Consider the following 13,845-nt stretch of genomic DNA (forward strand, 5'->3'; position numbering starts at 1 on the left):
AAGAAATGTGAATACGAATCAACTACAAAGAGTGGGAAAAATTTAAATGACAGTTTTTCTGTAATAGTCAAAACAAGAAGATATAATTTTTGCTGAATTCACTGTAATGTGTACAAAACTTCTCAGGTATATTTGATTTACTAGAGACCGTGTTAGACATGCCCGCATTTATTTTTCAGGTTTTAAAAGACTATACTGGCATGATTTATTAGAAAAAAATAATGTATATGAAAAAACACTGTATAGTATCTTTCAATAATATCTAGAAAACAAAATTTAAGGCTATTGTACTACTATTTTATTCTTATATAGTCTTTTTTGAATTACTCTTAGTAATAGTTCAAGCTCGTTGTTAATTAACAATGACACCCATTACATAAACTATAAATCTTGTATGGTAACATTCATTTGTATTTGCAATAGAACTTTTGAAATATTAATGTTCTTTTGCTGATATAAAAAAAAAAAAGTAATTGAGCCATGTGGTAACCACTTACCTACTGAATGACACCTTCTACTTATTGATTCAGTTTTATGATGCCTACCTTGTTAGGACTAATAATAATTTCAGCATATTTTTAATGTTATTTCAATACTTTTTTTTTTATTATTATTATTCTGTTTTTCACATTATATTAGCCCCAACTATACAGAGTGTCAATTTGCCACCTTTTTGTATTAGTATTCTGTTGTTCATGAGTAATGTCATCTCATGTGACTTTGCTGCGTATTTGTAGAACTGGGCCTAAAATTTCATACACTTTGCAGAGCCCATTCCTTAGTGGATTTAGCTGGATGATACTGCCCTCTACAGATGCTGCAAATGCTTAAGTTCAATTTATTTTCTAAAATAAACGGTTCTTTTTTTTTTTTTTTGTTCTCCTCCTTCCCCCACCAAATCATAGACATTTTTTCTGACTTTACTCTCGCATTTTCAGCACTCTAACAAGAGGCAATACAAATTATGTGTCTGAATAGTTCAAGTATTCAACAACACATTTTTAAAAATACAGGAAATGCTTTATATTCATGCAGTTCTTATCTATGTGAGGTGCAGTTTTGCCTGCTGATCTTATCAGACACAGTTCACAAAAACTCTCACTGACTTCAGTTAGGACTAATTAGGAAAATGACACTAAATGTATAAAAAAAAAGTACAGAAGAACCTGGCTCTATTGTTTTGGAATTGCACAAAACTGACACAAAAAGGTCTGAATCTTACTGAAATTTGAAGTTGGCATAAACAGAATGAAAATGAATGTTTTTACGAGTTAAGATGAATCAGAATCATACTGAAACATCTTCTTCCTTGCTCAATACACCTTAGAAAATACAAAATAAAACACAAGGAGAAAATGTGCTGTCATAATTAAAAACCAGAATCACAGAGGTATGTTTCTTCATGGAAAGGTATTGTTTCCTCTTTTTTTAAGGGCACCACTTGTCTTTGTGTAAGGAACTTACATCCCCCTTCTATCTTAAAAAATAAAATTAAACCATTAACATTGAAACAAATTCGGGTTTTAAACTGCACCACCCAACTGCTGCTGATGGTACACGTCTAGTCAAAAGTAAAGCATGAATCTCCCTTCTGAAGAGTATTTCAGGTGCAGTTTTAAGCAGCCAGAAGTAGCACTCGCTAGCTAGCCAGCTCAGCATGCACCCCCTGTTCCCCAGTGCTTCCTTAATCACGCCCATTGGCCCTGTTCTCCTTTTATTATATGTAGATCTCATTCTCTACAGCACAAATGTATCCCCTTGCAGCTTTCCATGGTATGCATTAAACTTATCCATAACTAACCTGCCTCAGAGATGTTGAATACTGATGAGTGATCACTAGTTACAGATGAGGCTGATGACTGTGATGATCCAGGAGTTAATTCTGAGTTACCTGCTTCAACTGCCCCTTCAGTTTCTCTCTCGTTAAGGTCAGGAAAACTGAAATCTGTTGATGTTTCATTATCATTAAGGCTATCTGAGGTACCTTGGCCAGAACCACTTTCTTCATCACTTGTAAAAACAGCCCAAGACTTAGACTCTGATGTGTTTTGCAGTGGGACACTAGCAGTTTGAATAAGGTTCTCCAAAGCTGTAGGGTTGTTGTGCTTCTTGGATATCACACTTGCTGGCAAAGTTGGTACAGATGTATAATTATGTCTGTCCACGGCGTGGTTTATATGACTGTCAGATGCAGCAGTTGAAATTTTCTCTTCTTCTTCATGTTTCTCAGAATGTGAGCTTATAATTAGGTTACTCTGGTCCTTGTTATTGTTTACCTCTCCATTTTGTTCCTCTACTACCATATCCTGAGCTTCTCTATGGGAAGTGCATGATATACAGTTACTTATGGGGAAGCCATCATCATATTCGTCGTAGTCATCCTCAACTACAGAATGCCATAGATCGGTACTGGACATGATACTGGGAGACAACCCAGAGGATTCTCTAGAAGGAACCAGCAACTTATTCAAAGTTACAGGGTTCTCACTTTTGGGAGGAACAGCCATAACAGAAATCTGTACTTTTGATAAAGGAAGGGTGTGATGAACGGACATGTCAGATTCAGAAACCACTGCAGGCATTTGAACAGGATCAAAACCAAGTGAAGAACTTGAAGAGACACTGGCAGACTCACTTTGTTCAAATATACTTGAAAAGACATGGCTGTCTGGAGGAGTAGCTACATTTGGTAATGTATCAGCAGTTAGGAAGGGAGTTGTTACTGCATTTGCTGCTTGGGGGGGGAAGGCATTTTCTAAACTGGTCAGCTGGAACAAAACATCACTACTGTACAATGAAGGCATAACCTGCTGAACATCTTCACTGTTAAACAAGCTGGATGGAACATATTCCTCACTTGCATAAGATACAGATAAACTTTGAAGTGACGCTGTGGGCTTACTAAAAGTGTTTGACAACATATCAGCAACGGAAGGTGCAGATGTAGAAGGCAGCATAGTTTCATTTGTAGCAGGACCTGGTGCCATTTGATGCAATATTTGGTCAAATGTAGAACTATCTTTATAAACCCTGGAGCTTTCAGCCAATATCGGATCACTAGGCACTACTGCAGCTGTGTTAAACAGAGTGCCATCGCCAGAAGTTTGGAAGGAGGATTGCAGTAAAGCTTCATTATTTAATGTAGCTGAGGCCTCATAAAAGTACGGCTGAGTTGAGGATAATATTTTGCTATAAGCAGGGGCAGAGACAGCTTGTTCTGAGATTGCACTAAGCACAGGTTTAAGCAAAGTGTCATCAGAGGCTGAAGATGTAACATGCAAAGGCTGAACGGAAAGGTAATTTTCTGTAAGTTTACTAATATCGTGATCAAATACCTTAGTAGTGGGAATAGCAAAAGAGACTGGAAGGATTCCCTTTGTGCTAGAAACAGGAAGTGGACTTTCTTGCAGAGACGTATTCTGTTTAATTATATCATTATTATAAACAGATGTAGAAGGTTCAGGTATCACTTTACTTTCAGCATTGGAAGCCATTTCACTTAAAGAAGAAGAAATTTGCAGTTCTTTCTCATCTCCATACACAACATCACCTTTTTGAAGCATCTTATTAACATCACTAAACCCAGATGATTCATATGTAATTTCATCTACAGAATCAGAGGAAGAAACGTTAAGTACGGTCAAAGTGTCTGTATCAGGCAAAAGGGACTCACTACCAGAGTATGCTTCAGACCAATCCAGATCACTAGACAGAGAGCGCGTAGGCTGTAGCAAAGTATCAGCTTGTGATATTATAGAGGAAGGTTTATGCACCAGTACATTGTTATAGCTGCTAAATAAAGGATCCTGACGAAATACGTCAACAGAATCATGCACAAATTCTGCAGAGTCATAAGAAACAGTAAAGCTTTGGAGGGAGCCCACATTACTAGACAAAGCATAAGGAAGTTCAGACATTGTAGATAGTACATGCACATTTAAATCACTGCTGGATGGTTCGACTTCAGAAAATATGTGAGTTCTATTATGACCAAATATCAGTGTCTCTGAAGCAGCATGAGTAGTCTGATGTGACACCACATCAGAATATTGAGCAAGGCTTGGCCGCATTAATGTATCACCCTCTGCCAATGTCAAAGAAGCATGCAGGGACACCTTATCACTTGCAACGGCTGGAGTAGCACTTTGTGGAAACATTCGAGAAACTGTGTACAGACGGTGAAACATTTTACTACTGGAGGAAGCAGAGGAAAATGTAAGCAAAGGTACATCATCATAGGAAGACAGGGTGGGTTCAAATGACACATCAACACTGGGAAATACAGGTGTAGCATGCAAGGTCACATCACTATCTGATGTAGCAGGGGTAGTGTCGAGCATCTGAGAGTCAAACAATAAAGGGGTGACTAGAGGAAACACTTCACTACTGTAGGAAGGTTGAAGAGGTATCTCACCATTATAGACTGGCTGAGTTGTCTGAGAGAGTACCTCACTGGCAGCAGAAGCAGAACCATATTCTCCAGAGCTTGAAGAGACAGAGTGAGGTGATAATTCAGCAGAGGAGAAAGCAAAGGTAGGATAATGTGACAATTCTAAATCCGCATCTGAAGTGTCTTGTGAAACCACTGGGCTGCTTGAATAGGGCACTGTAGCTGGCTTTAATTCCTCTACATAAGCCTCAGTGTAACTGGTCTGAGACAATTGCCTGCTATCCGATGTACCAACAGACTGAGTTGTTAGATCTGTAGTGTTACGAAACCACAAATTTCCATCAGCGGAAGATGTATGCTTTGGAGGTTCATCAGAGCTTGAGGGTGCTACACCTTCTGAAACATATTTAATGGAGCCTTGGGAAAGAACATCCTGCACGCTTATATCTGGGCTTCCTGAAGGAAGGATGTCTTCTTGGGAGGTCTCCTCTGTAACCGGCTGTGCTGAAGAAGTGGTAAGAACTGAACTCCAAAAGTCATCAGATTCCTGATCATGTTTAAAAGGAGGCAATAAGAAATCTTCATCGGTATGGCCAGTAGTTGTTATTCTGGTTGGTTCAGTGCCTGAAGAAAGGTATATGTATTCTTCTTCTATGCCTTTGGTGGAGTCAATGAGTTGAGGAGGAACTCCAGTAATTGTTCGGGATTCCAGAAAAGGATCTTCCTCTTCTTCAGAAATTTCACTAGCAGGTGGAGAAGTAGGATAATAAACTGCTTTGAAAACATCATCCTTACCATTCAATTCTTCTTCTCTCGTTAAGTATCTATTTCTTTTAACATCATTAGGTTTAGTTCCCATGTTTTCTTGACTGTAGCTGGATGTAGTCACCTGGAAATCTTTCCTTCTTATTTGGTTTATTGCACTGTCAGTGCTAGGAATCACTGAAATTTCTTCATCCACCTCTGTTTCCTTTTCATCAACTTCATCCTTTGAAAAAATATCATAGCCGAAGACAATTAAGTGTTTATAGACACTGTACACAAATGAAAGCCAAAACTGCAATAATATATTTCTCTGGCTCCATAAAAACAAGAGGTGCAAAACAACTGACAACCTTTCAGAAGACTGCTGGTCTTAAAATAAAATATATAGTTGTAAGATTAGATATCCTCTTCACTTGAAAATATTATTGATTTGAAAGACAAATAAAAAAATCCTGTGCACAACAACTTCTGACATGTTGTGTTACTTTTACTCTGAGAGATAAAAAACACTTCATTATTTATATTTATTGCTCAGAAAGTTCTACACCTTTCTAATAAAATGCAATTGTATATACAGTACACACCAATGAAAAAGGATTTTGCTATCAGAATATCTTGGAGATTTGCATTAATATTCTATTTATTGATTAAACTGTCCTAAAAACAGAATATATTTATGGCCTGTCTTTAAATCTGATGGATCATCATAGTTTCCTAGAACATAATATTTCAGGATGCAAAAGTTTATTGTGTCTTGTGAATGACACTATCTAGTCCTTGTTATGATCCTGTGTTTGCTGAACACAAATAATGATATCTTGTAAAAAATCTACATCAGGGTTTTGACTGTTAAGACCAGATCCAATAAATAAATAAATAAATGTAATCAGGATCTTGGTGGTCCTTGAGGACCAAAGTTCAAATCCTGTCCTTGTCCCCAACTTTCCCTGACCCATATCCAAAATTGTAGAGTACATTCATCTAAATTGCTCACGAGGGAATTTTGTTTTGACCAAGCACAGAGGTGCTTTGTGCTGTGCCCGACACTGCAAAATCTGCAGCACAGCTCTGTACAAGGAGCACAACTCTTTCCATTGACTTGATAGGCACACTTATGGCTAATAGACACCATCAGGACACAACCTCTCGCAGAACAGAATCATAGAATCAGAGAACGGCTTGGGTTGGAAGGGAGCTGAAAGATCATCTAGTTCCAACCCCCATGCCAAGGGCAGGGATGCCACACACTAGACCAGGCTGCCCAACGCCCCATCCAACCTGGCCTTGAGCACGTCCAGGAATGGGGCATCCACAACTTCTCTGGGCAACCTATTCCAGTGTCTCAGCACCCTCATAGTAAAGAATTTCCTCCTAATATCTAATTCAAATCTCCTCTCTTTCAGTTTAAAAGCATGCCCTCTTGTCCTATCACTATCTGCCCATGTAAAAATTTGCTCTCCAAATACAATCAAAACTGTTTTTCTTTTGAAGATATGGCTTGATGATGTGGTGGTAATTCCCAACTGTTTTTATTCAAGACCATAATGTTGAGAGAGAACACTCTGAAAACAGGAGACTGGGATGCAATTCTCAGTCTGAGAAACCCTCCGTTTCCACTGCAGTTTAGTCTGAGTTGATGTCCCATTCCTGCACTGAAGTGAGCAAGGCACTGCAGGGAGATGAATGCAAAGTCAAGGGTCTGGGAAGTAAGGTGCCCCAAATTAAGCATGACTGAGCAAACTATTAACTGGGGCACACAACTGATAGGACAGTTAACTTTTATTCAGTCTTACCAGAGACTGAATAAAACAGACTGAATAAATAAATTTATTCAGTCTTTAACCACTAGACAAGAGCTGTGCTTCACGGAGCAGTCCCTTTTTTGTTTTAGGAATATCTACTGTACTCACACCATACAGGGGACCTCAGACATGACTCTCAGGTTTGGATTTCATTCCAATGTCTGTATACCTAAAATGCAGGGACAGCAGCACCTACATTGTGTCCTCAAACCTAGGCAGGACTGGACAGCCCCTTGTTTCTGAAAATATACTTCTGAAGGGCAATGCCCACACTTTTAAATTATATTGGTTCAGGTAAAGTTCTTGACTAAACTGACACACACTGTCACTTAGCTACTCATGTGACAGTTATGATAAGCTAGATATGTAGCTACATAAATTTAGAGAAATCCCTATATTATTGGTTTGTCAGCTTCCACAAATACAAGGGAGGGTAAATATAGTTAGAAAGGTAAGTACAAACTCTCTCTCCAATTAACTAACAAGGACTTGCCACACAGCGAGAATACTGTGGTCAGAAATTTAAACAGTAAAATAAAATTCCTGAGGGTTTACTTGATACCAATGTAGATCTTACTGAAGGAATTGTCCATATTGTGAAAGCTGCATTAATCTGTTTTAATAATTTAATTGTGATATTTTCATCTCTCTCCTTGCTAGGGTGCAAGAAACCTAGTTACCAAATATATAAAATATAGAATCATAGAATTATTTAGATTGGAAAAGACCTCTAGGGTCATCAAATCCAATCATTAACCTAACACTGCCAAATCTACCACTAAACCACGTCCTTAAGCACTACCTTATAAAGTCTAAAGAGGGTATCATAAAAACATCTAAAATTATGTGAAATGGTTATACTATAAACTTTAATCTCTAACTTGAGTTCAAGAAGTAAGGGCAACTGACCCTCCAAAAATTTTGAAATTTCATGATTTGGAATGATAGCTGTTAAATTCAACCAATAGCACACACACACAAATCTTATTCTTGAGCACAAGTGCCTTCCTCCCTTACTTTAGTTTACCACATTACAAGATTTTCCTGTTATAAGTAAGACCAAGTCAGATTTCTCTTTAAACAACTCTAAAAACCTTAATACTGAATTACAACTTTGATTCTTCTAAATGAACAATTTTGTCATCAACTTCACTCAGAGGTAAGAGTAACCTGATGTCTCATTTTCAAAAATATATAGGCCTGCAACAATATCCTTCAATTTCCCTTACTTCTCCATATATCTCCAGCTCCAGAGAAGTGTTTAGATAGTGAGATATCTCTAAAGTCATCTCTGGAAAAATACATCTGAAAGAGAAGGCGTTATATGCATACATATGTATGTATGTATAAATGCAGAAAATATATTCAGTTGGTGACATATGTCTGTAAATTTTCACAGAACATCTATTTCATTTTGTTGAAATGTGTGTATGTATAACTTTGAAATACTTTTTCAAAAGGAAATGAATGCTATACCTCATATTCTTCAGTTTCATTCAGTTCAGGAATGAGGTCAGCCTCTATAAAAGAAAAATATAAACCATATCACCCAACATTTTAAATTCACAGAATTATTGACTCCACAAGGACCCAGTTGATCAGTTAATGAATTTATTGAGATTCAGTCTAACGTGTTTTATAGGATTGTGTCTGAAGAAGGGACCAAGCTTCCTAGCTCTAAGGGTAGCAGAACTCATCCAGGCTGGAGGCTTTCAACTACAACAGTCCTGACTGGCCCTAATTTCATACTGCATTATATGTCGAATATGTACTGAGGAAATACATCTAAGTTTATGAGAATGTTGTCCACGAGAAACCACAGTTGAATGCTGAAATACAGTAAAGAGAAAAATAAGTCTGGGAATCAAACATTTCTCTACATTTACTCTGAAAGTTCCAAATATATTCTTGTAAAATGATGTGTTCTATAATTTTCGTACGGAAAATTCCTCATTTGTGCACTCATGCTTGGAGTTCTGTACTATTGCAAACCATGACATCATATTTACCATGCAGCACACTGGCCTCCACCTCTGTCAGAGCAGACTAAACAGACCCACCCATTATTACAGTCAAGGCTCCAGTGCTTAAGGTCTTCAAACTTGTCTCCACTACAATGTAAGAAACAGAAGCCAGTTGTACCACATCCCATGAAAGATGGGGATGATAAGCAGGTACTGGGCACTGTTCAAAGAGATACTCTAAAGCTTTTGGGGTCAAGCAAGAATCCATGCAAAAATCCTTCCCTCTAAAGTATAGAGGTAGTCTCTTACCTCCTTTCTCACCGTCTTTTTGACCAAAACCAGTATTATGCTTGTGATAGTGGTCAGAAAGAGAGGCTTCAAAGCAGGTAGAAGAAACTTTCAAATCAAACTGGCATGGCCTTGAGTGATGAAATCTCACACCCTTTCCACAGTGTGAACTCATTTTACTGCTTCCTTTATCCTCAGAAAACCCAGTTCTCTTTCTTAGTCATTCTAAGGCTTTCTCCTAAGCAATGTTGTAGTGCCCCGTCTATTCATCAGTGCTAACATGGATTCTGAATTTGATTTGCACTGAATGAAAATGCCAGTCTCTCAGCCTGGGAAGTGATTCTAACAACATCCCACAGAATTGTATGTCTGCATCTCCTCTGTGATTCCCAAATGGAGTTGTCTCAGTACTCTAGTATAAAGATACCGTAGTTGTGCTTCTTATCTCTGCAAAGTTAGACAGACATTATTTGTATTGTCTGCGGTCTGTCCAAATCAACATTTCCAAACAATTTGAGACACATATTATATGCAACATACAATTAGATAAAGTTTATTACACACACAAGCTCTGTTTTATTAGTAGTTTCTAGAACTTAAAACCACGTTGACTGAACCTGCACAAAAGTTTCATAAATTGTTCTTTCATAAATAACTTTTTATAAATTACCAAGTGCTTGGTAATTGGTAATGAATTAACCTTTTATTAATGATATAGAGAAAAATTATCTTACCTCTGACTCCTGGAAGCCTAGGAGGCTCCGGGGCAGGGTGGGGAGGGGAGCGGAGGGGAGGAAGGGATGGAGGAGGAGATAATGATATTCCCTGGCTTCTCAATGATAGAAATCAAACATCATAAGACATTAATTTGAAAAGTCTTTCTACAGTAGACCCATACCATATATTATGAACTCAAGAGACTTCTCTGAAATAAAAAGTACAGAGAAATACTACCTATTCATTTTGTGGTCACTAGTCTTGAGCTGATCTCTAATCAGACAATCAGAAAAATAAAACATATTGATTGTGCTAGATTATACAATATGGTATGTGTCCTCTAATTCCAGAAGCAGAACACTATCTTTTCTTGCTGTTGCTCCTATGGAGAGACATTAACATAAACATATATATTATATATATATATGTATATAATATATATTAAAAACACTTAATTGTCTACCGCTTTACCAAGGTGTTTTAATTTTACTTGGTCATAAAAATGCCAAAAGTCTTAGAGACACAAATTTACAGAAGCTCTGTTAACCACGTTGCTGAGTTTTTGTTTTGACAGCATATTATAGAAATGTGCTAACATCCTCCAACTGAGCAGAATTGCCCCCCGAAAAAAGCAACCGGTTGATATAGGTTGATAAACAAATTTGTTTATTTCTTCTGGAACCACATATTGCTTATTCTAGAGCTTACATTTTAAATAGTTAAATCATTAGTTAGAAAGTTTTGAAGACATCTTTTCATATAATAGTGCATTTTAATGACAGATGAAGAAATGATAAAACAAAGACAGAAATAGGAAACATTCCCTACATTTAAACTCAATGAAAATCTTAAAAAAAAACACTTCTGATTTGTAATTGTAGAATAACACACACACCATAAACTTCTGTACTGTCTTAAGTAATAAACGTCACAGCAAGAAAAAGGTAAAGCCTATTTCTTTTGTTTAAATTAGCTTTCAGATGTCTACAGTTATCAGTACAAATTTAGAAAAAAGCACCCCCAAGTGAAACACTGAGGATATGCTTAGTGTTTTTAGGACAAAAATCACTCACAAAGACAAGTTACAAAGAAATAGCATAGTTAGACCCTCACAAAGCATCGTTGACCGTATGAGCTGCCATCGGTTTCAAATCCATGTTCCAGCATTATTATTATTATTTTTTTTTATTTTGATAAATCCCAATCAATGTCTCCTCCACAAAGGAAGATGAGAGGAGAGATATATTATTTTCATGTCCTGTGTCAGTAAAAGCAAGTAAATACCACTGGTATTAATGACACAACAAACTACTGCAGAACTTTCAGAGGTATACAGATGTTATCTGGAGAGTCAAAGCACACATTCAGATATTCAAAATCCAGTTCTAATAATAAACGAAAAATTGGTAAGTAAAAGTTGGACTTTCATCAAAGCTGATTAAACACTATGTATGTGATTTACTTCACTTTCAATGGAGGCTGGGCAGCTACATCAGGTAGGGCAGCTACTGGCTTTCACTAACTGGAAACAGATTGGAAAAAAATTCACCTGTGCATGTGCACTTTATCACAACCTGAAATGCTGCCACCTGAACAGTTTAGGAATAAAACAAAGTGCAGAAGTCTCAAAAATGATCACCTGTGGGGTGTCATAACAGAGATCCTGAGGCTTCCACAAATAAAAATGATTTTAGAAATCAACAGGGGGGACAGAGGATGACAGAGATTGAAAAGAGGTCATTCCTGTTAGAAAGCACTGGCAAGGAGGAGAAGCTTTACACCTTGGTTGAGGACCACACTGGGTGGGGAGAAGGCATGAGAAACACTCTCCCCTTGCAAGCATCTCAGAAGGAGAAGGCTAAAACAATGATTGTGAGTTTTCTGAACACCAGGTTCGTGCACTGAAACTTCCCTCTTTAAGAGTGGCCACTCCAAGGCTGAATTCTTTCCGGAAAAGGGCCCACCTAATGATTCCACATGTCTCATGCCTCTTTTTAACTTTTAATGTGAAGATTAATTGATCTGGAGGTGACTGCAGTGATTTTCACCTTAATTAAACTGGCTTACTCAGTAATTCTTGAATATGAAACTTTTAGTTTATGCTTTATGTGAGTCAATTTTATTTCATGTCTTCATGGTGAAGATAACTTTTCTCTCATAAATTCACAAGCAGGAGCTCCAAGAAATCCCCTTTTGCCTCAAGATCTATAAAGCAGATCACAAAACCAATTTGATGTTATAGTTGTAATCATCAAGTAGCTCTGAACAAATCTTTCTCATAAGATATTACATTTTCATATCTGTTGTTTCATATTTGCGATATTAAATATGAAAATAGTTGCTATATTTACAGCAGTTAATTCAGATGTAAATAATTAGTAAAAATAAGTACGTAAATACACATTAATATTAGAAATGAATGGAAGTTTTCATTTATTTATTTATTTGCATTTTAAAATTATATCCAGAGCTAAGATAGTATTTATAAAAGTATCTGTAGAGCAGTGCACACCCCTATCAATCATACTAATTATATGGGAAGGATTTTTCCCTGAACTTTGCTCATTCAACAATTTCAGATATACCACTGTTGAAGTGTCAAACTAAACACAAAGCACATTTAATAACTTTGTGTCAGTGTCAGCTAGGAAGCATCACAAAGTATTAACTTTTATGAAACGTAGAATATTAATTTTAGCATTTTGTTTATAATTATAAACTTCTCCCTCTTCCTTTTTTATTTTTTTTTTAACTTACGATATCCTTGAAAGACTTAATTTGATCTGAAATAATCTCCCTCAATTTTGAAGCTCTTGCAAATTAAAGAAAACACCTTAGGCAGACCTGAAACTGTTACAGATTTTCAGAACTGTCTGAAATTTGACAAAAAAAAAATAGGTGTTTTTATAGTTCTGATATGCGTAATGTTTAACTCTCCTCTTTACAATTATTTATTTTGAAAAAAAAGAAAACGGGATAAGAAAGCTTGCATACATTCATTTTCTTCAATGCACATTAAGGAGACATATTTAAATGCTCAAATGGCAGAAAACACAAAAATACCATTTTTCAAAGTTATGCTAATCTGTTCATACTTTCATACTGCAGATAGATACACCTTTACATTATTTTTCCACTTTGGAATCCTTGCACCATACTTGCTCTTTCTTTAATAAAAATAAATTAGTGTAAAAATTTATTTTTATAGGCAGGAGAATATCAGACCTTCACTCAGAACTGCCAAATATAACATTTATTGCACCAAAATCTCTTATCAGACAAATCTCAGAGAAATTCTGCAGAGATGCTGGAGGGTGAAATGAGTTTTCCAGTATGTATCTCCAAAGCAAGGCACTTTTCCTTCTACTGCCATGAACACAAACCCACTGCTGCCCTCAGCAGAAGCACAGCAAGGATGCAGGGCTCATGCCTGCACTGCTGGGCAGCTGCAGACTGCCAGACATCCCACCAGCCTATTGCTGGGCTTGGTCCCCAGCAGCATTTGCCTGCACCCCAGGTGTGCTGTGCAGTGCTGGCTCTGTGGTCTCCCAGCCCCAGATCTTGTCTCCATGCCCACCTGTGCATCCACATTTCCTTCCAAAGGGAGTCATGGCACATTACAGGCTGGTATGCAGCCAGGTCTGATTGATCCCTACAGCAGGGATACAATGGTAGTAGTAGGGTGGATTATCCTACGGATATTACCTACATTGGATTTTTTTTCTTAGCTTTTGAAGCTGTGTTGGCAGCACTGTGCCAACTGCAGTTGTTGACTTTGCTATTGTTTAATAATGACAACACGGAACTATTTATTTATCACTCCATGCAGAAATGGGATTGTGTAAATGAAATCTCTTCTGTGTAAATGAAATCTCATCTGAGAAAAATTTTCAAACATAACATAAGCAAATTTTGGAGA

At 37.1% G+C, this 13,845-nt stretch overlaps 1 protein-coding gene across 11 annotated transcripts in view; it reads right to left on the minus strand.

The window, feature by feature from the left end:
• The window catches only part of PTPRZ1 (protein tyrosine phosphatase receptor type Z1), a 140,270-nt gene that overhangs the window by 33,398 nt on the left and 93,027 nt on the right, over positions 1 to 13,845 (minus strand). For 5 of the 11 annotated variants that reach the window (XM_080575630.1, XM_080575627.1, XM_080575628.1 and 2 more), the window contains 2 exons: positions 8,434 to 8,477; positions 1,802 to 5,378 (listed from right to left, as the gene is read on the minus strand). In XM_080575630.1, the coding sequence (XP_080431756.1) occupies positions 1,802 to 5,378; positions 8,434 to 8,477 (3,621 nt within the window). The remainder of the gene's footprint in view (positions 1 to 1,801; positions 5,379 to 8,433; positions 8,478 to 13,845) is intronic. The other 6 variants (XM_080575625.1, XM_080575633.1, XM_080575634.1 and 3 more) reach the window with 3 other exon arrangements.

This window comes from Anser brachyrhynchus, assembly GCF_964034855.1.
Source record: "Anser brachyrhynchus genome assembly, chromosome: 1".
Taxonomy (NCBI): domain Eukaryota; kingdom Metazoa; phylum Chordata; class Aves; order Anseriformes; family Anatidae; genus Anser; species Anser brachyrhynchus.